This window comes from Anomalospiza imberbis, chromosome 23, assembly GCF_031753505.1.
Source record: "Anomalospiza imberbis isolate Cuckoo-Finch-1a 21T00152 chromosome 23, ASM3175350v1, whole genome shotgun sequence".
Taxonomy (NCBI): Eukaryota; Metazoa; Chordata; class Aves; order Passeriformes; family Viduidae; genus Anomalospiza; species Anomalospiza imberbis.
In genome coordinates this window covers 1,370,306-1,394,162 of record NC_089703.1, presented here as the reverse complement: position 1 = coordinate 1,394,162, position 23,857 = coordinate 1,370,306, and the positions used below count along the sequence as shown (strand labels likewise).

At 50.1% G+C, this 23,857-nt stretch overlaps 1 protein-coding gene across 1 annotated transcript in view; it reads right to left on the bottom strand.

The window, feature by feature from the left end:
* Positions 1-19,916, bottom strand: part of IFFO2 (intermediate filament family orphan 2) — a 46,802-nt gene extending 26,886 nt beyond the window's left edge. Inside the window, exon 1 of the mRNA XM_068171655.1 lies at positions 19,218-19,916. Coding sequence (XP_068027756.1) covers positions 19,218-19,822 — 605 coding nt within the window. The 5' untranslated portion in view covers positions 19,823-19,916. The remainder of the gene's footprint in view (positions 1-19,217) is intronic.
* Positions 19,917-23,857: the final 3,941 nt, after the last annotated feature.

The window sequence follows — 23,857 nt, the reverse complement described above, 5'->3', positions numbered from 1 at the left end:
GAGAGAAAGATCAGGCTGAAGGCAACAGAACCCAGACTGATTATCACTGATGTGCCTATTCCACAGCTATAAATGATTTTAAACACTGTTTACCAGGTTAAACCCATGAGACTTGTCCAAAGCCACAGCTCCCACCCACAATGGCCAGGAGTGCACTCTCCTAAGGAGAACCTGGCCATGGAAATTAATTCCTTGGTTAATTCCTTCCCAAAGTTTCATGGAAGCTCACAGCATCTATCCACTGCAGCCTGGCCCTTCTGCTGCTCCCGAGCTCAAGAAATCAGAGCTGCTCCAGAGCAGTTACATCCCGAGGAGTAAAACCACAAAAGGCCTCTGCCTGTGCAGTCTTTATAAGTAAAGTATCCACACTCAAGAAATTGGAGTGTAATTAAAAGTACATTTTATCACACCTCCCACCGCTGTGCCATGGCAGGAACACAATGTTTCCTGCAGAGAAAGGATTTGGGGTTAGTCATAAACTGCTCTGGCTGATAAGACACCACCAGGTGTGCAGAAAGGCTTAGGCTGTAATTTGTGATGTGATAACAGACAGAACGGAGACAGAATGTGAACTGAACTCTGCTTTCTGTCTCTTCCTCTGCACATTTGTGCCCAACCTGTCCCAGCAATGAACCACAAGAAATTAGACCCAGCTGGATTTCACAGGATTGGATTTCCCAGAATCCCAGGATGGTTTGAGTTGGGAGGGACCTTAGAGCCGACCAGTTCCAATCCCTTTGCCATGGGCAGGGACACCTTCCACTATCCCAGGCTGCTCCAAGCCCCGTTCAACCCAGCCTTGGACACTGCCAGGGATCAGGAATCCTCAGCTTCTCTGGGAACCTGTGCCAGGGCCTTGCAGGGAATGACTTTTCCCCTCTATTTTACCCCTGGCAGGCTGCAGGCAGAGCCAAAGCGGGTTTTATTTTCCCTCTGCACAAGCAACTTAAATTCATTTCTCACTGCTGTCAAAACCTTGCTGACAGTGTTTACAGCCCTGAACAAATGCACGGCTCTTAAGCACGAACAAATCATTCTGCAGTGGGATCTGCTGCAGTTTTTGACAGCTGAAATGCAGGTTTTGGGAAGGCAGAGCTGCCAGGGAAGGGGAGAGGGATTTATCCAGCACTGCCTCCCACTCTCAGCCATTTCCTGTGACTACAGCAACCCAGAACTGCTCCCAACAAAAGAACCTGGTGGGAAACAGCAACCTGGGAAAGGTCTGCAGGGCTGGGCCTTTGCTTTGGGGGAGAGGGAAATCCCTGGGAAATCATGGAAAAGCAGCCAAGAGAACAAGGACAAACAAGTCCACAATCAGAAAAACATCAGTGGGAACACTGGACAAAAGTGTCAGTGGGGAGGGGGAAAATGTGCAGCACAGAGAAGAGGAACCTCTCCAAAGCCACATACCCCTAGGAAGTGGGAAAAAAAAAAGGGGGAAAGATGAAGAACTTTAAACTCCCAGCTTCTGAGACTGGCTCTCGTTTCCTTGAGACAGCCTTGGAGCCACCAGAGACACCCCAGGGACACGTGAGCTGCCAAAGAACTGAATTAGCCAATTATATTTTCCCTTTCTCTGTAGAGACTTTTGTTAACAGCAAAAAGCAAATTTCAACCGGGCACATCCTGGTTTCAATTTGGGATCACATTTCCAAGGCTTTCCCCTGTGCTGGTGTTCTCTGAGGGGTCTCAGGGTGCTGCTGGGAACTCCTGGACTGGCACAAGTGGGGAACAAAGAGGGAAAGGAAAATGGTTTGGGTTGGATGGCACTTTAAAGACCCATTTATTCCAACCCCTGCATGGAAGGGAGAGGGGAAGTTCCACAGAACTCAAGTAAAACTGGGAAGAAATCCCGTTTTTCCAGAGCTCCAGCAGTCTCTGTACCACACTCTGGTTTTTAGCTCCACTCTGATCAAACTGTTTTCTCCCCAACAGCAGCTCCACACTGCTCTCTGCACATTACCAAATCCTTATCTCCCGTGCCACTGAGGGATCCAGGGAATGTTCTCCAGGCCTGCAAAGACAACGCTGGGCACGGCTCAGGGAACAGCCCCACAGAAGCTCACACTCCTGTACAAGTGTTGTCACAACTGCAGATAAAGTAATTACTCTGACTCCTTTGGAAACAGGTAATCTGAAAAGCACAGGATTACATTGCTGGGAGTGCTGCTGGCTACAGTTAATTATCAAATCCTGAATTCCCATGGAAGGGAACCTCCAGCAAACAGAAGCACTACAAACCCCCTGCATTAACGACAGCCCCTCGTGAGCACACATTTATTTACATTTCTTTTACAGCTTCGCCTGTTGACAAGCTGCAATTTCATGGGATTTAGTGTGGTGTGCGTTCAGGTGTTTTGTCCCAACACAGACACAGGCAAATATCAAAAATTGCTGGGAAAATCCAGCTGAATAAACTCACTGATGACCATGCTCTTTGAAGAACATAATACCAAAACACAGCAGCAGATGCTTTAGAATCATTAAGGCTGCAAAAGATCCTGGACTCCTACAAAACTTCAGCAAAGGGCAAAGAACAGAGATGCTGAGCCTGAAGAAAGCACTGACTTAAGTCAATATTTTTTTTAAACTTCCCACTGAAGTCCCAAACCCAGTTATTCTCTGCTCCTGAGAAAGTGCTCTGTGTTTCTCTCCCCACCTATGGCATGCAGGGGGTTAAATTTCATTGTGAGGGTTGGGCAGCCAGACCCCGGCAGCCCTGAACAAACAGAAGCAGAGGCTGGACACCTTGAAGGAGGTTTTTTTTTTTGCCAACCCTGCAAGAGCAGGGCAGGAAGAAGAAGCCCATCCAGTGCTTTTAAATCCCATTTCACTCATGTGATGCCTTGGGACAGCCGCCTAGAACAGAGGCCAGACAAGATTAAGAGAATAAAAGTGAATATTTATTAAAGGCCTTCAATAGGTACCCCTTGGGCAGTCAGGAGCCTCCGAGGCTACACCCAAAATGGATGATGGGCACAAGTTTTTCAGACAATTATAAATTTTTAACCCCATTTACCTATAAGGGGTTAATGCTCCAATTACAGCTTCAGGTAATGAAGTCATTTACCCCCAGTTTGCTGCCCCCCAGCTCATTTATTTATACTTTTCAGGGCCAGAGGCTGGAGGGTGGCCTTGAGTTCCAGGCCCAGAAGAATTGTGTCTGAATAAAACAGGAGAGCAGCAGGTGACAGGCTGTGGAGTTTCAGAGTTCTACACTAAAGCAGTACAGGATCTGAAAAATGGAAAAGCTAAATGCTAAGGCATCAAATGGCATGGACTATTCATCATCTCCAATTCTTGTGGTGCAAGTGCTAATGTGAGAAACTTGTAGGGAAGGTGAAAAGTAGCTCCAGAGAGGCCAGGCAGACAAAGGGGAGTGTGAAAAACGTCAATCACTTGGTTTTTAAAATTTTAAAAGTTTAATAATAAAAGAAATGGTTATAAAAATAGTAATGCAATTAGAGCAATAAAAATTGAGAGTTTGGACAATTACAAGACAATAAAAAGCAAAGAATTAGGGACGTCCGGATGCTCTCGGACACTAAGTCACGAAAACCATGCCTTGTGAACAAAGGAATAACCTTAAAAGCAACAGCCTGTTGCATATTCGTACATCTCATACATGATGCATAAATTCCTTGCAAATTAAGAATTTCTCTGGTTTTTGTCAACTCCTTCCCCTTAATCCTGGTGGTTCCATGAAAACAGAGAGAAGGTGGAAGAATGTTTGTCTTTTCTGATAAGGAGGCTGTAACTCTTTGTCCTGTCACTGTTATCTCTGCAAAGAGTTTCTTGATTATCCTATCCCTTGCTTGAGCTAGTAAAAAGTCCTACATCTCAGAGTTCCTATTTTAACATTGTGTTGCAACCTAAAACTATATTTAACACACTACTTAAGAGAATTAATACAGCACAACTTTCTAACATTACACATACAACATTCATTTTCATATTTGCAAAAAGCCAATCAAAGTGTGCGTTTTTCACCGGGAGGAAGCCAGCGTGTAATTCCGCCGTGTCCCAGCAGAGCCGTGTGATCCCTTTGGACAGCTCAGCCCATCATTACTGACAGCACCAGCGCAGCGGCTCCTGCAAATTGGAGCGGGCTTGTTTACAAGGGAGCTCCCACCAGAACAGGAGCAGCAGTGGGAAGGGGTGGTTGTGCCTGAGTCACGGGATAATCGCTGCAAAATCCAGCCATTGTTTGGGGAAACTTGGAAATTGCCTCGTGCTCCTCGGTTATTCAAATGTAATAAACCAGCAGGAGATAGGCACTGGCATGCCTGGACCAAGTTTAATAGAAAAAAAAAAAAAAAATTAAAAAATTTCACCAAAAATCTTATCCCAGCCTTCAACAGAGTCTTGATAATTTGCTAAGATGCAGGGTTTGCCCACCATGCCCTGCAACCTGGTGTTAAGCAAATATTTGTAATAAATAAAAGCTCTTTGCAAGCTGCCACCAAACATTACTTGGAACTCCCTGCACTCGAAATGTGACTGGCCTCGACGTCCTGAGGTTTCCAAAGCAGGGGTCCCACCCTGTTTCTCCTCTCCCCACCTCAAACTCTTTTTCCTTCACCTCCCCTTCAGAACGTGAATCTTAGGGTAACATAAAATAGCCAATAATAAATCCCACAGGTCCTGAAGGGCATTAGCAGCACCAGGAGGCTTTGGCAGGACTCACTTCAGAGGCCAAGCAGCCCAAGAGCCTCGAAATAAAATCCAGAACTCAAGACTTGAGTTGATTTTCAAGGCTCTCCCTCAACTGTCTAAGTAGCATGAGAAGAAGCCATATTTTTCCACATACACCTGTATTTCCCCTTCTCTCACCTTTCTTTCTTCTTTTACCCTGAATTCTCAGTTCGTTTTTCTGCTTTGTTTTTTTTTTTTTTAAATCCCCAGAACGCAGGAGACTTCCAGAGCTTATGAAAACATTATTGTGGAGGAGGGATCTCAGGCAGGAGCACAAAGAATGAGAGAAACAAAACCCACAACAAACCAGGTTTGAAACCCTAATCAAGAACTTGCTGTAACCAAGCAGAACAATTCCACACAGCTCCAGCCTGGCAGCCACTCTGAGGAGGTGACATAAGAACATGCTCTAATATACAGCATCACCCTTTTAAAAATACATTTGTGTTTTTATGGTGCTCAGGATGTTTCCTTTGTCATTTCTCACCTCCTACTGCCGCCGAGGCCTCTCAGCAGCAGCAGAGACTTGGCCAAAGTTCTGGCAGCTCAGACAAGGAGTTCCAGGAGGGATTTAAGGCCATAATAAGATCTAAGCTGTCGGAAAGTCCAGGCAAACTTCTGTGGCATGTTTTTCCTTTCTCTCCCCTATAAACACCTCATGAAAGCTGTCCTGGAGGCTGCCAAGTGAACACAGAGCATTATCTCAGCTGCTGCACATGACTCCAGGGATGATTCCTCCATCACAGCCCCGAGGAGTTGTCCACCAGGCCTGTGACTACAGGAAAGCTTTCCCATGTAGGGCAAGGATTATTTTGTTTCACAACTGCCTTGTGACTTCAGGGCAGTCTGGTGGAGAGGGAAATGTGGATGTTGGAGTGGTGCTGTGGGTCTCCCACTCTCCAGAGGGAGCAGGGATTCCCTGGCACTGGAATTGCATCGAGGGGAGTCCCACCAAGGCTCCCAGCGAGGTCTCTGGTGAGGAGGGTGAGCCAGGACAGGTCTCAGTGTGACCCTGGGAGCAAACCAGGGCTGTCCCCCTGACTCCCAGAGTGGAAATCCATCCCAGTTAGCCTGAAGGATTGCTCTCAGGGACACACCAGTCTGAAAGAAAGGAAACAAACCCCTGGGATGGCACAATCCCACCAGGGACAGCACTACGTCCATCACCTGCAGCCAAACACCAGCACGTGAATATAGTAAAAAAGGGCATCCCTGGCTCAGGGAAGAAATGATGATGTCTGGCTCCAGATCAGAAGGCTGAAGGATAGCTTTATTAAAACTATACCATATTACATTAATATGCTATTTAAAGAGAGACTATCCTATTCTATACACATACTTCTTACTTACTAACTAACAAAACTCCCTGTGACTGTGCTGAGAGCCCCAGCCACAGCTGGATCCCACTGGTCACTGACCCCAAACAACTTCACCAGAATCCAACCCAGCAATCACTGCAGGTAAAAAATCTCCACACCACATTCCACATGGGGAAAACAAAGGAGCAGAGATAAAGATTGTTTTCTCTTCTTCTCTCTGTGCTTCTCCTGAGAGACAGAATGATGTCTCTCTGTCCTGAGAATGTGAATGGCACACGTGAACCCAGGGATGTTCCCATCTCCTCTCACCCCAGCACTGCAAAACACCCATTTTTGGGAAAAGGTGATCCATCCTGTAAAGCAGCACAGAAGTGTGTAATTAAATGTGCACGGGCTGAGCCCAGCTCTTAGAATGGAACCTGCACAAGGCTCAGAACAGTGGTGCTGAACATCCTCTCTCATAAAAGGCCTTTATTTACTTTCTGATTCCCTGAGTAAACGCTGTCTATAAATAGCCCTCCCTGCCCAGCCTGCTGTTATCACCGCAGTCACTGGGAAAGGCCCTGATAAGACCAAGTGATAATAGATCAGGATTACCCTTCTGTGGAAAGGAACCTGCAGGAATTCATTACTGCACGATTTTCAGTCCTCTGTGCAGATCTTCAGCCTGAAGCAGCAAAAATAATGGAGTGCCTATGCCCTCCTCACCTTGACGTTGGGTTTATCTCCCTCTTCCACCACATCCTTTAAGAACCAGCCTCAAAACAGCCAAACTCAAAACTGAGAGCTCAGCTCACCCTAATCTCTGTCCCAGCCCTAAATACTTTTACTGAACCTACTAAAGAACAAAGAAAAAAAACGAGATAAAGCTTATCTGCTCCCGGGAGTCAGAAAGACAGGTGGAATACACACCTAGGGCACAGCAAAGCCTCCCAACACTGCCCTACACATCCATTATCTCTGTGTGAAGAGCTTTATGACCTTTGTAAAAGTAAATATATTTAAGTGCAGCTTTTATGTGCAGTGTGAAGGTTCTGACCTCAGAAGAAATAAACTTTTCTTCAAGGGCTCCACTGCCACTGGAGGGAATGCACAGGACTCCTACAGTGCTCCTATGGATCCATTATCTACATTTCCAGAGTTTTATTGCCTTTGAAAATGTAAATATATTGAAGGGTAGCTTTCATGTGCAGTGTCAGGGTTGTAAGAACATGAGGATTAACCAAGGGAAGAAATAAAAAGCTCTTCAAGGGCTCCGAAGACACTTGAGGAACACACAACACTCCCAAGAGTGCCCCTATGGATCCATTCCCTTATCTTTATTTGAGGAGTTTGATTACCTTTGAAAATGTAAATATATTTTCTGTGCAGTGCCGAGATTGTAACAACACAAATGTTAACAGAGGGTAAGAAATAAACTGTTCTTCAAGGGCTCCGATGGCCCTTGAGAACACCCAGCACCCCTCCAGTGCCCCTGTGGATCCATTCCCATATCTGCATGTGAAGGGTTTTACTGCCTTCACGAAGGTAAAGATACTTAATGTGCAGTGCCACAATTGTAACCACACAAATGTTAACAGAGGGTAAGAAACAAAGTGTTCTTCAGGGGCTGCAGCGACACCTGAACACACAACAGCCCTCACCAGGAACAGAGTGTACCCCCTGCTCAGGCTGCTTTCATCACCTCTGGCACAACAGGCAGATCGACAAAATTCAGGGTTTCCAGTCAGTTACGGGGATTACAGAATTACCATTCATCCACAGCACTCTGCCACTGAGAGGGAAGCCAATGAATAAAGGTGACAGCGGGGTATAAAATTCAAGATGAGGCATTTTTAAATATTTATATAAAGGCAGAACAGTCTTCAATTCACACAAATGGAACAGTTGCTTTTGCTGCCTCAGTTGCACAGATTTCCAAGAACTGGAGTTGTTTTGTACTTGATTTTTTAGCAGTGGGGGACATAAACAGCCAGGGCAGGGGCAGCCCTAGGGTATTTGTAGAGGGGAAGTGATGGACAACAGCAGAGTTCCAGTACAGACTTGGTTTTCATAGAAAACCAGACTGGTTTGGGTTGGAAAGAGCCTAAAGCTGATCCAGTGTCATCCCTGCCATGGCAGGGACACCTTCCACTGTCCCAGGTTGTTCCAGCCTGGCCTTGGACACTGCCAGGGATCCAGGGGCAGCCACAGCTGCTCTGGGCACCTCTGCCAGGGGCCCACCCTCACAGGGAATGACTCCTTCCCAAAATCCCATCTAAACTGTCCCTCTTTTAGTTTAAAACCATTCCCCCTTGTCCTGTCCCTCCAGCCCTTGTAAATTATCCCTTTCCATATTTCCTGCAGCCCCTTCAGGCACTGGAAGGCCACAATTAGGTCATTCCAGAGCTTCTCCAGGATGAGCAATCCCAATTGTCCCAGCCTTTCCCCACCGTACCAGGCCAGAGAACAGGGCTGGAGTGACTGAGGCAGTGACCTCATTCCCCTGCCTTCCAGTGCCCCACAATTACAGGAGAATGGAGCTGAGTCATGGACCCAACCCCCCCAAACCACAGCCCCCCCAGGGAATAAATCCCTGCCCACAGCCCCGGAGCCGAATCTCATTGGGAATTTTAGAGGAGGAAGATCAAACAGGAATTAATTCTCCAGTGAAGGCTGGGAAAAGGAAAAGGCTCTGCCTTTGGAAACAGAGGAACCCCTCTTTTAGGGCTGAAACAAACCCAGAGCAGCTCAGTGCTGCACCCACAGCCCCACGAGGCTCCCACCCTCCCCTCCAATAAATAATAAGTGGAAAAAAAAGCTAATTCCTTCCAGCCACCAAAAGTGAGCAGGGAAGAGCCCGCCTGCATCACACATCCTTGGAGAGAGGGATCCCCTGCCCCAAGGGAAGCCCCAAAGGGAAACCCCAAAGGCAGAGTGTTGGTAATTGTAAGATGTTTACAAGAAGGGTGCTGTTCCTAATTAACCAATAGTGTAAAAACTAGTGATTAAAGACCAATCAAGCTCACCTTTACCATAGCCATCTATAAAAGAATGTGTGGTTTCTAAAAAACTCAGCATTTTACCTTCTGAGACTTTAGAGCCTGTCTATCACTTTATTCACCCATCCTCGATGCAATAACAACAGGAGAGGGGGGAGGAAGGAGAGGGTTCATTTGCAGATTCCTCTGTGCTCCCCAGGGGAGCCAGCCCCTGTGCACGTGGGCCAGCATGCCCAGGGTGACTTTGTCCCTGAACAGGGAAAGCTGCTCTCCTGCTGCCAGCCAGCAGCTCTGGGCCAGGGGGGGAATACAGATTAGCAGGAACGCATTTTCCAGGGCGTTAAGGAATTTTAAACTGCTCTGCGCTCCCCGTTTCTCCCTTGCTTGAAACAAAATAATAAAAAAGAGAGGGGAAAATTAAAAAGCAAGTGTTTTAAAAATTGCAGAAAGAGCCAAAGGTGAGGTGATTCTGGCATAGTCATTTGAGGGAAAAATTTGATTAAAAAGTTGGGGAAATATTCCAGACTGCCCAAAGCTTCAGCATATCGTGAATGCCTTATGGAAGAGAGGGAAATAAAGATATATTTTCTGCCTGAGAGAGGGGGAATTTCTTGCAGCAGTTTTAATGACAGCAGCTGCTTGAAATATTAAATATTGATATTAAAATATCCCCACTGCAATTCTGTATTAATGCACTCCCTGCCAATTTATGGAATCCAGTAAATTTACAGTAGTGCCTGGTTTTCTCTTTAACCAGATTTGACTCGTCAGGGTCAAATTCTGTGACTGAACTGACAGGCCTGCTCAATTTAAATTCTGTGCTCTGTGTCAGAGGGAGCTTCATTTTAAAAAAATAAATAAAAATGGCATAGTTGTATTTTCTCCCCTCAGAGCCAAATTTTACCTGTAAGAATGCACAGGCAGAGGGACGCTTTCAGTGGAATCACAGATTTGGAATCAGTCCTGAGGCAGGATCCCTTTGATCTCCAGCCTGAGTCACTGCACTGAAGGGAAGGGGGATGCAGCCCTGCTGTAAATCATCACTTCCTTCAGCATTCCCTGGCTGCATGAGCCACTGCAAATTACCAACTTCCCTTGCCCACATGAAGAGGAGCAAGTTAATTCCTCCTCTTTTTAGTCCAGGATCTTGGAGCTGTCAGGTTTTCCAGCACTTTTCCAGGTGCTGATGTCTGTGCACACACAGCAAATAAAACCAGGCACCCCTGAGTGCCCACAAGCACCAAACACAGAGCTTTGGATGAAGCTCACCTGCTCCCAAACCCTTAAGAGTGGGGAATTGTAAATGGTTTCTTCCCAGAGCCAAGAGATCTGGGAAGCTACATGGAACTGAGGTGCAGGCTGTAACACCAAGCCTTATTTTTGACTAGATTTCAGTGCGAATTCAGAACAAACCCCCTGAAATATGCATCAGATTGAAGATTAAACCCAGCAGCAGTGCAAGGCTCTGATCACACACGGGGAAATGACATCTCAAAGCAAGGAATGGTGCTGCTTCCAGGCAGAAAAAGCCAAAAAAGGGACACCTGAACCTGTCCCCAGCAAGAAGGAGCAGCCCAGGCACAAAGAGCTGCCATGGCCTGGCGAGTCCCAAACTCCCCTTGGAAAGGGATCCAAATTACCCAGGTTGTGGGGAAGTGGGACACAGGGAGCCAGAGGAGTCACATGGAGAGGAGAGATGGACGCAGGACAAAGGGCTGCAGGGACTCTGCTGTGATTTCAGCGGTGACGGGCGCTGGCCACTGGCCTGGGTCCCTAACGAGCTGGGACTTCGTTAGCGGGCACAGAGCTGCATTCTCTGCCAGCCCTCCCCTCCTGCAGGAGGCCAGAGCCACAGCTGATGTCATTTCTGCACATGGAGCAGCAGCACTCACAGCCGGGGCACGGGAGAGGCTTCCAGGCTTTCGGAACCACAGCTGAGAATTTTTTAAATTTTTCATTTTCAAAACAAAGCACCTTGGTAATCCAGTGGTGGTAAAAATGTGTGCCACTTCCTGCCACAGCACTGGAGAAAGTCAGGGAATCTTTCCCAAGTTTCCTGAAGTCATCTCTGGTAAATCGCCTGAGCTTTTTCCAGGTTTAATTTGAAGCAGGATGATCTGATAATGAGCTGACCAGAAGAGTTCCTGGACGAGGTGATACCAGGGGTTAGGAAACACCAGACAAATTCTTTATTTCTTTGGTATCAAAACCAGATCCACCCTCCTACACGATCCCTTCAGCATCAGCAGGCAGCCAAAACATCCCCAGGTGCCACATCCACACGTTTTCTGAACATTCCCATGGATGGTGACTCCAGCAGGACCCTGGGCAGCCTCTGCCAGAGCTTTGGGAGCCTTTCCATGAAGAAATTTTCCCTATACCCAATCCAGCCCTCTCCTGGTGCCTCACAAGGCTGTTTCCTCTCCTGTCACTGCTCCCTGGGAGAAGAGGCCGACCCAAATTAAGGCATTTTTGACAATATATTTGAAACGCAAGAAGCTCTCAGTGTGCCCAGTCTAGTACCCTACTACAATATTTTTTTTTTTGTCCCATATTCCAAATTTATCATGAAGTGGAGGCAAATTCCTTCTCTTCAGATGTGAGTGGGAGTTTCAAGGTTAGAAACGTGAAAAAAACACACCCAGCTGTGGCTGCCCCTGGATCCCTGGCAGTGCCCAAGGCAGGCTGGTCAGGGCTGGGAGCAGCCTGGGACAGGGGAAGGTGCCCCTGCCACAGCAGAGGGTTGGAACTGGATCTTTAAGAGCCCTTCCAACCCAAACCACCCTGTGATTCCATGATTTCCCTGTTTCCCAAGCCATATCAGTCTCATGCCATTTCTTATCATTTATTGCCTTTTATTATCACTTCTCACTAATCCCTTCAGGGTTCTTGGAGCAAGGTAATTTTTTATAGGTAGAGGTCACAAGGCTATGCAGGAGTTTCAGCCACTCTAAACAGTGCACACACAGACACTGTTAAGCTTTTAAACTTCAAAAAAACTGGAAGAAATATCTTCCTTTCTGGTACAAACAAAGAAAAAAAAAGAGCCGGTTTTAAAAAGAGCTGGTTTTTAAAAGAGCTGGTTTTAAACACCAGATGGAGATTTAAAATCAGAATATCCTAAGTTAGAAGGGACCCACAGGGCCCCTGCAGGAGCAAAAAAACAACATCCTGTGAGTATTTCTAGCTCAGAAAAAAGTAAACTTAGTCAGAGAAAAGCAGATGCAGGAAACCAACCCGAGAGCTGGCAGAGCAGCACCACAAACCCTGAGCCACAAACAAGCAGCTGCTGAGCTGGAGGTGGCTGCAGAGCCTCCCTTGGCCCCAAGGCCAGCACTCCAGAGGCACCTCTGCTCCAAAGCCCCATGAGAAGAGCTGGAAATCACTGGTTATCACTGGTTCCTGTGTTTGCTTCCACCTCAGCCCACACTGCAGCATCTGGGGAGATTCTTTGGGTTTAAGAGCTGAGGTATGGCAGGGGTTTGCTCCCAGACCCACTCAGTGCTGAGCTGTGCTCTGAAAATCTGGGGTTTTATTGCCTTCAGAAAGCCCAGAGTGAGTCACAAAGGTAAATTCTAAATACACACACAGTCCTGTGGTTCTCCTGCAGCAGGGGAAGCTTCTCCTTGAGAAACACAGAGAAGTTTTTTCTTTAAAACTCCAACCACAACAGGAGGGGGAGGGGGGTTTTCCTCCCCACTTAGTTTATCTACAAATTCATTATTTTAATTCTAATTTTAAAATAAAATTCAGAACAACAACAGCTCCTTCAAGTCAGTCGTAACACACTCAGTCTCCCCATCACAAGGGGAAGGTTGTTGAAGGCACACACAGAGATTTCTTTGTCTATTAAATATTCCAAGCACAGCCCCAACCCCACCGTGGAGCCCTGCTAGAAACCAGGATCAAAGAGAAGCACCCTCCCCTCCTCACAAACCTCCTGCATCTCACAAGTCCCAGTCTCCAGCTGTATGATGAGGAAAAAAATAAATAAACAAACCTGAGATTTGTGAGAGATACCCGTGTGTACCCTAAATGTGTGTCTCTGCAGCAGCATTTTAGAAGGAAAGATGGAATTATTTAAGGAAATATTACTCTTATGGTGCTTCACTTGCACAGCTCCAAGCAGTGCCACTTTCCACCCAGAAATTACAACTGGATATTTGTGCCACACAGCCAAGTTTTTTTTCACATCAGGCAATTTTATCCCTTCTCCACAGGGAAAACTGACGTTCTCCCAGGCCAGGGAAAAAGGGGCTTTTCAAGCCTGAGTCTCAGGTTTCATCAGAGCCAGCATTTAATATCAAACTTCACATCTTGTAAGAGGCAGCCAAAAATCCCCCAGACCAGGGATTTTCCACTACTCTGGAAGCGGTGGAAAATCCGGAATTTCTGTGAAAAGCCACATTGAAAAATAATTATCCCTCTAAAACAGAAAAAGAAAAGCAGGAATAGCAGAATTAAAGAGGTGGCTTTCCACAGAGATTGTTCCTGCCAGCCCTGTGACCAATCGAGGCAGGGACAGGTCTGCCACGCTGGTTACATTCCTCCAGGGGGGATGAAAAAATTATTTGTTTTTGATTGGGTCTATGCAGAACATTTGCATCTTGTTACTGCTGATATTTTAGCCTTAAAAGTTCTCAGACATTCCTCCAGGGCTTATCTTAAGCACGTTTTTATTAAGTTCCCTTCTCTAAAAAAACAAGCTCCAGTGAGTTTTGACGCGCGCTGCCTTTGACAATGATAATCTTTGTCCTTCCCAGCTGCAGCAAATTTAAGATAATCTCTTTTCCAAGTGGACTTTATTAATCTTCCCAGTGAAATACCATCCTGAGGTAAAACAATTATTTCCAGTTCAACTCTTAGTACCAGCTAAGCCCGTGCTGGAAAAGACAACCAACATCTGGCAGACTCAATATCTGCAGCAATTAAGAGTAATCGTGGAACCATAAATACACAAATCTGTCCAGGGGCTGGGCTGGGCTCGGGGACAGCCAGGGAGGGAACGGCCGCAGCAGGACTGCACCCAGCCACCAGCTGGGCTGGCCACACCAGGGGCACTGCCACTGCCACAGCGGCGCTGCCACTGCCACAGCGGCACTGCCACTGCCACTGTCACAGCAGCACTGCCACAGCAGCACTGCCACTGCCACATTAGCACTGCCACAGGGGCACCATCACTGTCACTGTCACAGCAGCACTGGCACAGCAGCAATGCCACTGCCACAGCAGCACTGTGACAGCGGCACTGCCACTGCCACATTAGCACTGCCACAGGGGCACCATCACTGTCACTGTCACAGCAGCACTGCCACAGCAGCACTGCCACTGCCACATTAGCACTGCCACAGGGGCACCATCACTGTCACTGTCACAGCAGCACTGCCACAGCAGCAATGTGACAGCGGCACTACCACTGCCACAGGGCCACTGTCACTGTGTCACTGGCACATTGCTGCTGTCACGGCAGCACTGCCACAGCAGCACTGCCACTGCCACAGCGGCGCTGCCACTGTCACTGTCACAGCAGCACTGTCACAGCAGCACTGCCACTGTCACAGCAGCAATGTGACAGCAGCACTGCCACTGCCACAGCGGCACTGCCACTGTCACTGTCACAGCAGCACTGCCACAGCAGCACTGCCACTGTCACAGCAGCAATGTGACAGCAGCACTGCCACTGCCACAGCGGCACTGCCACTGTCACTGTCACAGCAGCACTGCCACAGCAGCAATGCCACTGCCACAGCAGCAATGTGACAGCGGCACTGCCACTGCCACAGAGGCGCTGCCACTGTCACAGCAGCACTGCCACTGTCACAGGGGCACCGCCACTGCCACAGCAGTCCTGTCACTGTCACAGCAGCACTGCCACTGTCACTGTCACAGTGGTACTGCCGCTGTCACAGGGGCACCACCATCACCGGGGCACTGCCACTGCCACAGCAGTCCTGTCACTGTCACAGCAGTACTGCCACTGCCACAGGGGCACCACCGTCACTGGGGCACTGCCACAGCAGTCCTGTCACTGTCACAGCAGCACTGCCACTGCCACAGGGGCACCACCATCACCGGGGCACTGCCACTGCCACAGCAGTCCTGTCACTGTCACAGCAGCACTGCCACTGTCACAGGGGCACCACCACTGCCACTAACACAGCGACACTGCCGCAGCTGCACCGCCACTGTCACTGGGGCACTGCCACTGTCACACCTTCACAGCAGTACTGTCACTGCCACAGGGGCATTGCCACTGCCACAGTGGTACAGCTGCTGTCACACCTGCACTGCCACTGTCACAGCAGCACCACCACTGTCACCGTCAAACCTGCACTGCTGCTGTCATCACCACCACTGCCGCTGTCACAGCTGAGCTGCCACAGTCACAGGAGCACTGCCACTGTCACAGCAGTACAGCTGCTGTCACTGTCACCCCTGCACTGCACAGCAGTACCGCCATTGTCCCAGCGCTCGGGAACGTGCCAGCTCCTCCAGGGATCTCCAGGACGGTGACACCTCAGCCCGGGGAGCCGGGCTGGGACACGGCCACACCTTCCACGTGTCACGGCAGAGCCCCCTCGGTCAGTGATTAACAGGATTTAACTAACTGGGGGGAGCACCCCTCTCGTTCTCCCCAGGTCCCTCCCTGCGGTGCCACCGGGGCTGTTGAGGCTCCCGAGTGTCCCAAAACTGGGACAAAGATCCCCAAAGGAGCCGGGCCAGGGCTGGGCTCACCCCCAGCTGCTCCCCCAAAGCAGATTTTTCTCCTGAATAACCTGAGGGAACCAACCCCAAACCCAGCCAGGGAGAGCCAAACCCATGGGATACAGAACCCTGGATCCCAGCCCTGCTCCTGGAGGAACCCGCTCTGCTTGGTCTCACCTCAGAGCAGATGAAGCACCACGGCTGATTATTATTGATAATATTTTATTTTTATTATTATTATTATATTATTCTGTCTAGAAAAAAATTAATCACTTCACCTTAGTGTTTTAAATTCAAAAATGGGACTCTGCTCCGTTTTCAATTAACTGTCCCTGAAAGTATTTTTTATTGAGCTCCTTTGACTGCAAAAGTGAAATTTTGCAGAAACACAATTTTGCTTTTTCCTGCTAAAAGGATAACAACAGGTAAAAATTACAAAAGATCTGATAGATAAACAATAAATTATCTGAGTTGGAGTCAGATCTATGTCCAAAAGTTCTTCTAAAATGCAAGCATAGCTGGGAAAAAATAGACAAAATTAATTTAACTTCATTTTCCCTCTAAAACTCTTCCAGTTGTTAACTCCCTTACTGAAGTCAATCTCGTGTAAAATCATGATCATTGCTATAAAAATATGAGATTAAGGCAGCACAATAAGTAGAAAAGATGCAAATTTATACATCATTTGAGTAAAATATCATCACCTGGAGGAAAAATCAAAAGCAGTTTTGGACTGAAATATCTGCTGGGTTCCTCAGAGCGAACATTTTGCTTCAGACACAAACAAAAGCCAGGGTAAAATATGATCTGTGTGCTCGACTGACTGTGCCCTCTCAGAGCTCCAGTATGCTGTGTTACAACGTCCAAGGAAAATTATTTGAGAGAATGGAACAAAGAAATTAAAACATATTTCCCCCAAACGAAGCCATTGCTAATCCCAGAAACTGCACAGGCAGAATTTCATTGGCAAGAACATCCTGGATGATCTCCCACCATTATTTTACAGCAGCAAGGCTACTTTTCCTTTAAAAGAAAGGAAACCACAGGGATTATTTCCCCTCCGGATTGCACCCCTGCATTTCCCAGTTCCCAGGTGGGACATCAGGGAGTTTCAGCAGCATCCGAGGTGAGCCCTGCACACCCAGCACTGCCCTGGTGTCCTGTTCAACCCCTGCCTGGCTTTTCCTCACAGCCAAATACTTCAAACCACAAACATTTGGTAGCCACGACCTCCTTGACCAAGTGGCCACCCTGGAAAGGGGGAAAAGCCTCCCTTGCCCCAGGAAATAAATGGAATTATCACTGTCTGCTTTCAAGGATCTCTGGCTATGGGCTGGTGGCTCCTTCGTGAGGTTACAAGGCCTGGCTGCTCCACAAAGGCTGTGGGCTCTGCTGGCTCTCAGATTGAGCAATGAGAGGCTCTTTTCCTTTTCTTTCCATTTCTTTTCCTGGTCACACACCTGGGCTGGGAGCCTGTGCTCATGCCAGCTCTCCATAAGCCCCAAGACCCCATCAGGAGACAGGCACAAGGCTCCTGTTCCACCTGCAGCTTGGCTCCCTAAATAAATCCGGAGCATCAAAGGGATCACAGCAGGATGAGGGAACCCCAAAAAGTGCATTTAGTGCAAGCACACACACACAGAGGTGCCAGGCCAGGGCAGCCCAGCCCTGCATGAACAAACTCCATCCCAAGCCCTGCAGGATGGCTGACAAACCCTGCAGCACCCAGAGCTCAGGGCATTGATCCCAGCTGCTTCCCCCGAGTGCCAGGAGGAATTCAAACAGCACAATCCTGCTCCCTGAGCGTGCCCAAGGCAGCTCAAGGCCCAGAGGAAAAAGCCAATCCCCCAAAAACAAGGGTGTGCTGTCCATGTGGGACTGAAGGTCACAGGACTGTGACCAACTCCAGTTCCAGAGTAATGAGCATCCATAAAACCCACACAGCAGACACAACATCGCCAGCTTGGGACGTGTTGATACCTGTTAATTACTTTTTTTTTTCCCCACAAGCAAAACCTCCTTCAAAGGCAAGAATAAGATCTGAGACTCCACTTTGCTCTGCTGAATTTATCTGGTTTATGCAACCCCCGAGTGTGCAAGAACACAGAGTGGGGGAAAAATGTGCTTTACACAAGTGAGTAAAAGCAGAAAAAATCAACTTTGTATCAGCAGAAAGGCTGAATTGAAGGCCCACAAATCTCCTCTTCCCCCAGAAGCAGGAATAAATCAAATACCCCTGGAAAAGGAGAAGCAGCCCCAAGTTTTGGTGACACAACCCACACCCCACATGCTGTGGGATCCCCTTTCCCCATCCAGCACCACTTTTTCTGCTCCCTGCTCCTCCCATTCCTCGGGACCAGCCACAGAAACCAAAACTACCCCGTGCCACCACGGCAGCCACGATTCCGGGCTGGAAAACAGAGACCAGCTCCTTTTTTGCAGCCACACCAGCGGCTCCAGGCACGAGGGACAGAGCACCCGAGGCACAGCCGAGCTCCAGGGAGAGGCAGCGGCCAAGGACCAGGCCACAGAGCCCCGCCGGGGCAGCCAAACCCGCCGAGGAAATGCCTATGATTTCACCAGGGGAGGTTGTTACAAAAGCTGCTGCTGACCTGAGGTGAGCACAGAGCTCACTGCAGTCTGCAAACCTGGGCAGAGGGGACCCGGCCACGCTCCACAGGGCCGGGAAATGCGGGAAACGAGGGGGCTCTGCAGGAAACAACCCCGGCGCGCCAGCAGGAAATGCATTTGGAGGCTAAAAATGCCCAAACTCCAGCCGAGAGAGCCCACGCCAGCCCCGAAGGACAGCAGCTCCTCAGACAATGCAGGAATCTCCCTGCAGAAGCCCAAGTACATTTTTTTCCCCCTCTGGCCTCCATCTCTGCCACAGCCGAACAGCAATCCAAGGGAACGCCATCCATCACCATTCCAACCCCACGGCTTGCCACAGGCCAGGGGAGAGCTCCAGAGCAGCGGCCCTTACAAAGGCTTTTGTTTTGGTTTAATTCCGAGCAACATCTCGGAGTGCAAACCCTGCCCTGCAGTATTTGCAGCCCAAATATTGCAGCACTGAGCTAATTTCGGGGAGCTGGCACACACAAGCGACTACTGGAGTAATCAGACCAAAAAAATGAAGGCGAGCTAAATTTAGGAGTAACTGTGCGATGCAATATTAATAACGGATTATTTCCCTTCTAAAAATAATTACATAAATATATATGTATGTATATATATTTTTTTAAGTTAAGCTGACAACGCTCCTTGGAAGATCCAGGCTCTCCATCCCCCCAGGGATGGATCCCAGAGTTTTCTGGGTACCAAGATGAGGTTCAACCCCCCACCCTCCCCGGAAAAAAAGCCCCCCGCGACCCCCGGGACGCATCCCCCGCCCGCAGCGATCCCGGGGAGGGGGAGCTCGGTGCCCGCGTCCGCCGCGCTGTCCCCGAGCGCTCCCGGGGAGGGCTGGCCCCGTTTCCCCGCAGTGCAGCGCGGACCGCCCGCATCCCCCATCACTCACTTCCTCTTGTACTCGTCGCGCTCCCGCTTGACTTTGGCCAGCACGTTGTAGAGGGCGCGGATCTCGGGGGTGATGGTGTCGATCTGCACCCCGACGCCGTCCGGGTGCACCCAGGACACGCCGGGGCCCTGCACGGTCTCCAGGCCGCCGCCGCCGGTGCGCCGCACCTGGGTGTAGCTCCAGATGGTGCCGGGCAGGCGCCCGTAGTGCGGCGGCGACGGCAGCGCGCCGTGCCCGGGGCCCGGCGGCGGCACCAGCGGCGGGGTCCCGCCGTCCGTCTGCACCGCCTGGTCCCGGGAGAAGGTCTTGTAGCGCAGCCGGCGGTCGCGCTCGCTCTGCTGGGCCGCCAGCTGCTTCTCCAGCAGCCGGTTCCGCCGCTCCAGCTCGTGCACCTTGGCCAGGAAGCAGCGGAACCGCACGTTCAGCCCCTTGAGCAGGTGGATGTTGGAGCCCAGGTCGTTCCGCAGCGCCGCCGTCACCGGCGGGCCCCCCCCGGCCGCCGCGGGGCCGCCGCCGCCGGGGCCCAGCGGGCAGGAGGAGGAGGAGGCGGCGGCGGCGGCGGGGGAGAAGGCGCGGGCCATCTCTCCGAAGAGCAGCGAGTTCATGGCGGAGGGGGCGGTGGCGGAAGGGCCGGCGGTGATGGAGGGGCCGGCGGTGATGGAGGGGCCGGCGGTGATGGAGCGGCCGTGCCGGTGCCGGTGCCGCTGCTGTCTCTGCGGCCGCCGCCGCGCTCTGAGGGCTCTGAGGGCTCGGGGCGGGAGCGCGGGGCGGGACCGGCCCCGCCTCAACCCCGCGCGCCGGGGCCGAGGCACCGCCCACGCGCCGAGCCACGCCCCCTATTTCTATATACGCGCCCTTATTTCCATGACCACGCCCCGTGATTCCATACCAAGGTGTCATTTCCATAACCACGCCCTCATTGCATTGCCCTGTCGCGGGTCTGGCCACGCCCCTCATTTCCATAACAATGCCGTCGTTTGCATGGCCCCGCCCCGCGGTGCCGCAGCCGCGGCCGCTCCCTGCCCGTGTCCGCGGCGCGGGCCGGCGCTGGGGGCGCGGTGATTTTTGGGGAGCCCGCGGGGGTCCCCGCACGGATGGGCAAACGTCCGGCGAAGGAGGCGCCTGCCCGGGACACGGCGGGGTTGCGAAGCCCCGCTGGAGCCGGGCTGCAGGGCGGCAGCGCTCGGCCGGGAGAGGAGAGCGGGCTGCGGGGACAGCGCAGCTCCTCCGGGGGCAGGGGGTGAAGGGGAGCAGGAGCTGCCTCAGGGACAAGGGGGGAACGGGACGGATTGAAGGAGGGGAAATTTTGGATATTGGGCAGCCACTGTTCCCTGTGAGGGTGGGGAGACCCTGGCACAGGGTGCCCGGAGAAGCCGTGGCTGCCCCGGACGTGGCAGCGCTGGAAGCCAGGCGGGACAAGGCCTCGAGCAGCCTGGGGTGGTGGGAATTGTCCCTGTCCATGGCAGGACCGGGAGCAGATCTTTAAGGTCCCTTCCAATCCCTCAACACTCTGTGATCCCACGATTGCACGATTAGGTCAGATCAGAGTAAATGATAAACCTTGGGTTTTGTCATCCCGCAGCAGAGCCCTGCCTAAGTGCTACGTACTGCTGATATTATAATAATTAAGTTATTACACGAACATTTCCCAAGTGCTGCTCCCGGACCTCTGGGCAATCAAAGGATATTGTTTAATTGAATGATGTGATCGCTGCATTTCAGCTCTGTCAGGCTGGGGTGAAGCTGCAGGAACACTGTTCCTCCACATGGCATTTCTGAAATAAAACCCTGGGGCTTGCCGGGTTGTGTTTATATTTATATTTACTATATGTTTATATATTTATTTTAATCTTTTCTATCTTGATGTAGCTTCTACATTTATGTTTATATTTATAGGCTTTAATATATATTTCTATGTTTATATTTTAGTTTTGCATTTATATTTATACATAAATATATATCTTATATACATTTAGATTTATATTTACTATTTTATATTTATTTTTATTTTATTTTTATTTTATATATTTATAAAAATAATTTTACTTTTGCATTTTTATTTCTATATTTTGATATATCTTTTATATCTATGTATTCATATTTTATAATTTATATATCTTTATATGTTTATATTTCTGCTTGTACTTCCATTTATACTTCTATAGTTTGATATATGTTATATATTTATATGCTTATAATTTTATTTTTGAATTTATATTTATATTTCTTTAACCCCCACTTGCTGAAACTCCACCAGCACCTCCAGCCACGCTCCGCACCGAAACCACGGCTCTTCAAAGGGCTCTGTTAATGTGCTACTAACCTGTGTTTTGCCAGCACCTCCTGGAAAAAAAAAAATAAAATAAAATGCTGGGTGGAGGTGCTTCATTAACAGGGTGACTCAAAGGAACACCTGAAGGATTTGTCTCTGCCCCAGCACAAAGGCCCTGGGCTGGGTTTGTGCTCGGGGGGCAGCAAACAGAGCCCGCTTCCAGCACAAAGCCACGTTCCCGGCCGGGAATCGCTCTCCTGCTCTGAGGCAGCCTGCAGAGCCACGGGAGCACCGCGGACAGGCAGGAATTGGCTCGAACTGCCCAGAGCCAGGGCGTTGTTTGGGACAGGCCAGCCAGGAGTGGGATTGCCCAGATTTGGGGAATTGGAACCGCCTGGGGCAGGGGAAGGAGTCCCTGCCCACAGCAGGGTGGGATGGGATGGGATGGGATGGGATGGGATGGGATGAGATGAGATGGGATGAGATGAGATGAGATGGGATGAGATGAGCTTTGAGGTCCCTTCCAGCCCCAACTCTGCTGGATTTCATGGATTTCCCTGGGTTTGGGCACCTGGCACCTCGCTGGTGGTGCTGGGTGATTGTAGAGCCCCGTGGTCAGCAGGTGGGAAAATCCAGCTGTGTTTTATTTTAATTTTTTATCATTTTTTCCCTTTGGGAAGCAGGAAAGCACCCGAGGGGGTGATAAACCAAGCAATGAAGGGTTTGGTTCCTGCCCCGTGATCTTGCAGCTCCCTGGATCCACCAGCACCTCATCCCGAGGTCATTAAATCAAATTAATCCTTTTCCTAACGAGCTCCAGCCCCTCCCTGCGATGGCCATGGCCACCCCCAGGGTCCCGCTGTGCTGCTGGGCTGGGGCCTCACTGAATCCCCCTGAATTAATGGCAGACATTAATTAACCGGGGCAGGGGGAGGTGGGAATGCCCACCCTGGGAGGGCCCTGCTGGCACAGCCCCGTGCCAGGCTGGGGACGTTCCTGCAGGGGATTCCTGCCAGGAGAGGTGGAAATAGGGGAGCCCTGATGAGCCCTGTCCTATCGGGACAGGCAGGAAAAGGGCTCCGGGAAGGGAATGGGGCTGGTTCTGAGAGCAGGGGCTCTCCATGGCCACCCCGACGATGCCAAGGATAATAACAGCCCACATTTGATTGATTGATTGATTGATTGATGGGTTTGCTCTCAGCTGCTCCACCCAAACTCGGGCTGGAGCAGGGATTGGGGAATCCAGACCCTTGGATTTCATTTTCCCTTTGGCAGCACCCTGCAGTCCCCAGCCTCGGGTGACCTTTTTCAGGACTGCTCTCTGCATCAGCTCCGATTTTTAATGTTAATTTTCCTGAGGTTGGTTGCATCCTTTGAGGCTCTGTTTGTCCAGCACTCATGGAAAGTTATTTTTTCCTTGGTAAAGTCGCCATTTTCCAGCCAAACCAACTGTCCTGGGGTGACTTTGTGCTGCTTGCATCCCCCTTTGTCTTTGTCTGCTTAGCCCAGGAAGAAGTTTCAGACCTTTAAGACTGGTTCTGAGAGCTTTCCAGAAACTGCACTCGCTCCCCCACATCCTCCTCCTGGCCGGTGCTGTCTGCAGCACAGACACCCAGCAGGGCAGCGCTCTCCTGTGCTTTGAGCTCGTTTTTAGCTCGCTGAGGCAGAGAAGTTCCCTGGACTGTGCTTTTTCTTCTTCTTTGGACCTGTTCAAACCTGCTCTGGACTGAACACCCAGAAGAGCCCCAGGAGTTCGCACCTATGGCCCACCGGGCAGGGCCTGGAGAGACCGATAAGAGACTGATAAGAGACTGAGTGAGCCGAGCCACAGCCCACCGAGGGCACTTTCTGAGTTTGCCATCTCTTCAGAACAGTGAGAGGTTCTATTGTTCAATATTGTTCATTTTTTGTGCTGGTGAAAGCTTTGCCTGTTAAATAAAAAGGGTTTTTTCCACTTTTCTCCAATGAAATCTTTCCCCAAACCAGCTGGGGGAGGCGCTGCTTGAATCTGCGTTCTAGAGGAACTCCTCTGGAGGTTTTCCCCCAGATCTGCCCTAAACCAGGACACGGACCCGAACCCAGCCCCAGGGCTCCGTTCTGTGCCGCAGGGGCTGCTCCCGGGGCTCATGGCATCACCACGGGGCTGGTTTGTGTGTTTGCACAAACCTCTCTCTAAAACAAGCCAACTTCCTCTGGTTCAACAGCCACAAAACTCCCCAGGCCCCCAAAGTGCCCCTCAGTGACTGCACGGGTCCTGCTGGGCTGGGATTTTCTCACATCAGCTGAGGCTGCAGCCCCTCACCCCCCTCAGCCCCTTCCCGTCCCTGCCTGAAAACAGAGCCAGACAAAAGTAAGGGAACGAAGGGCA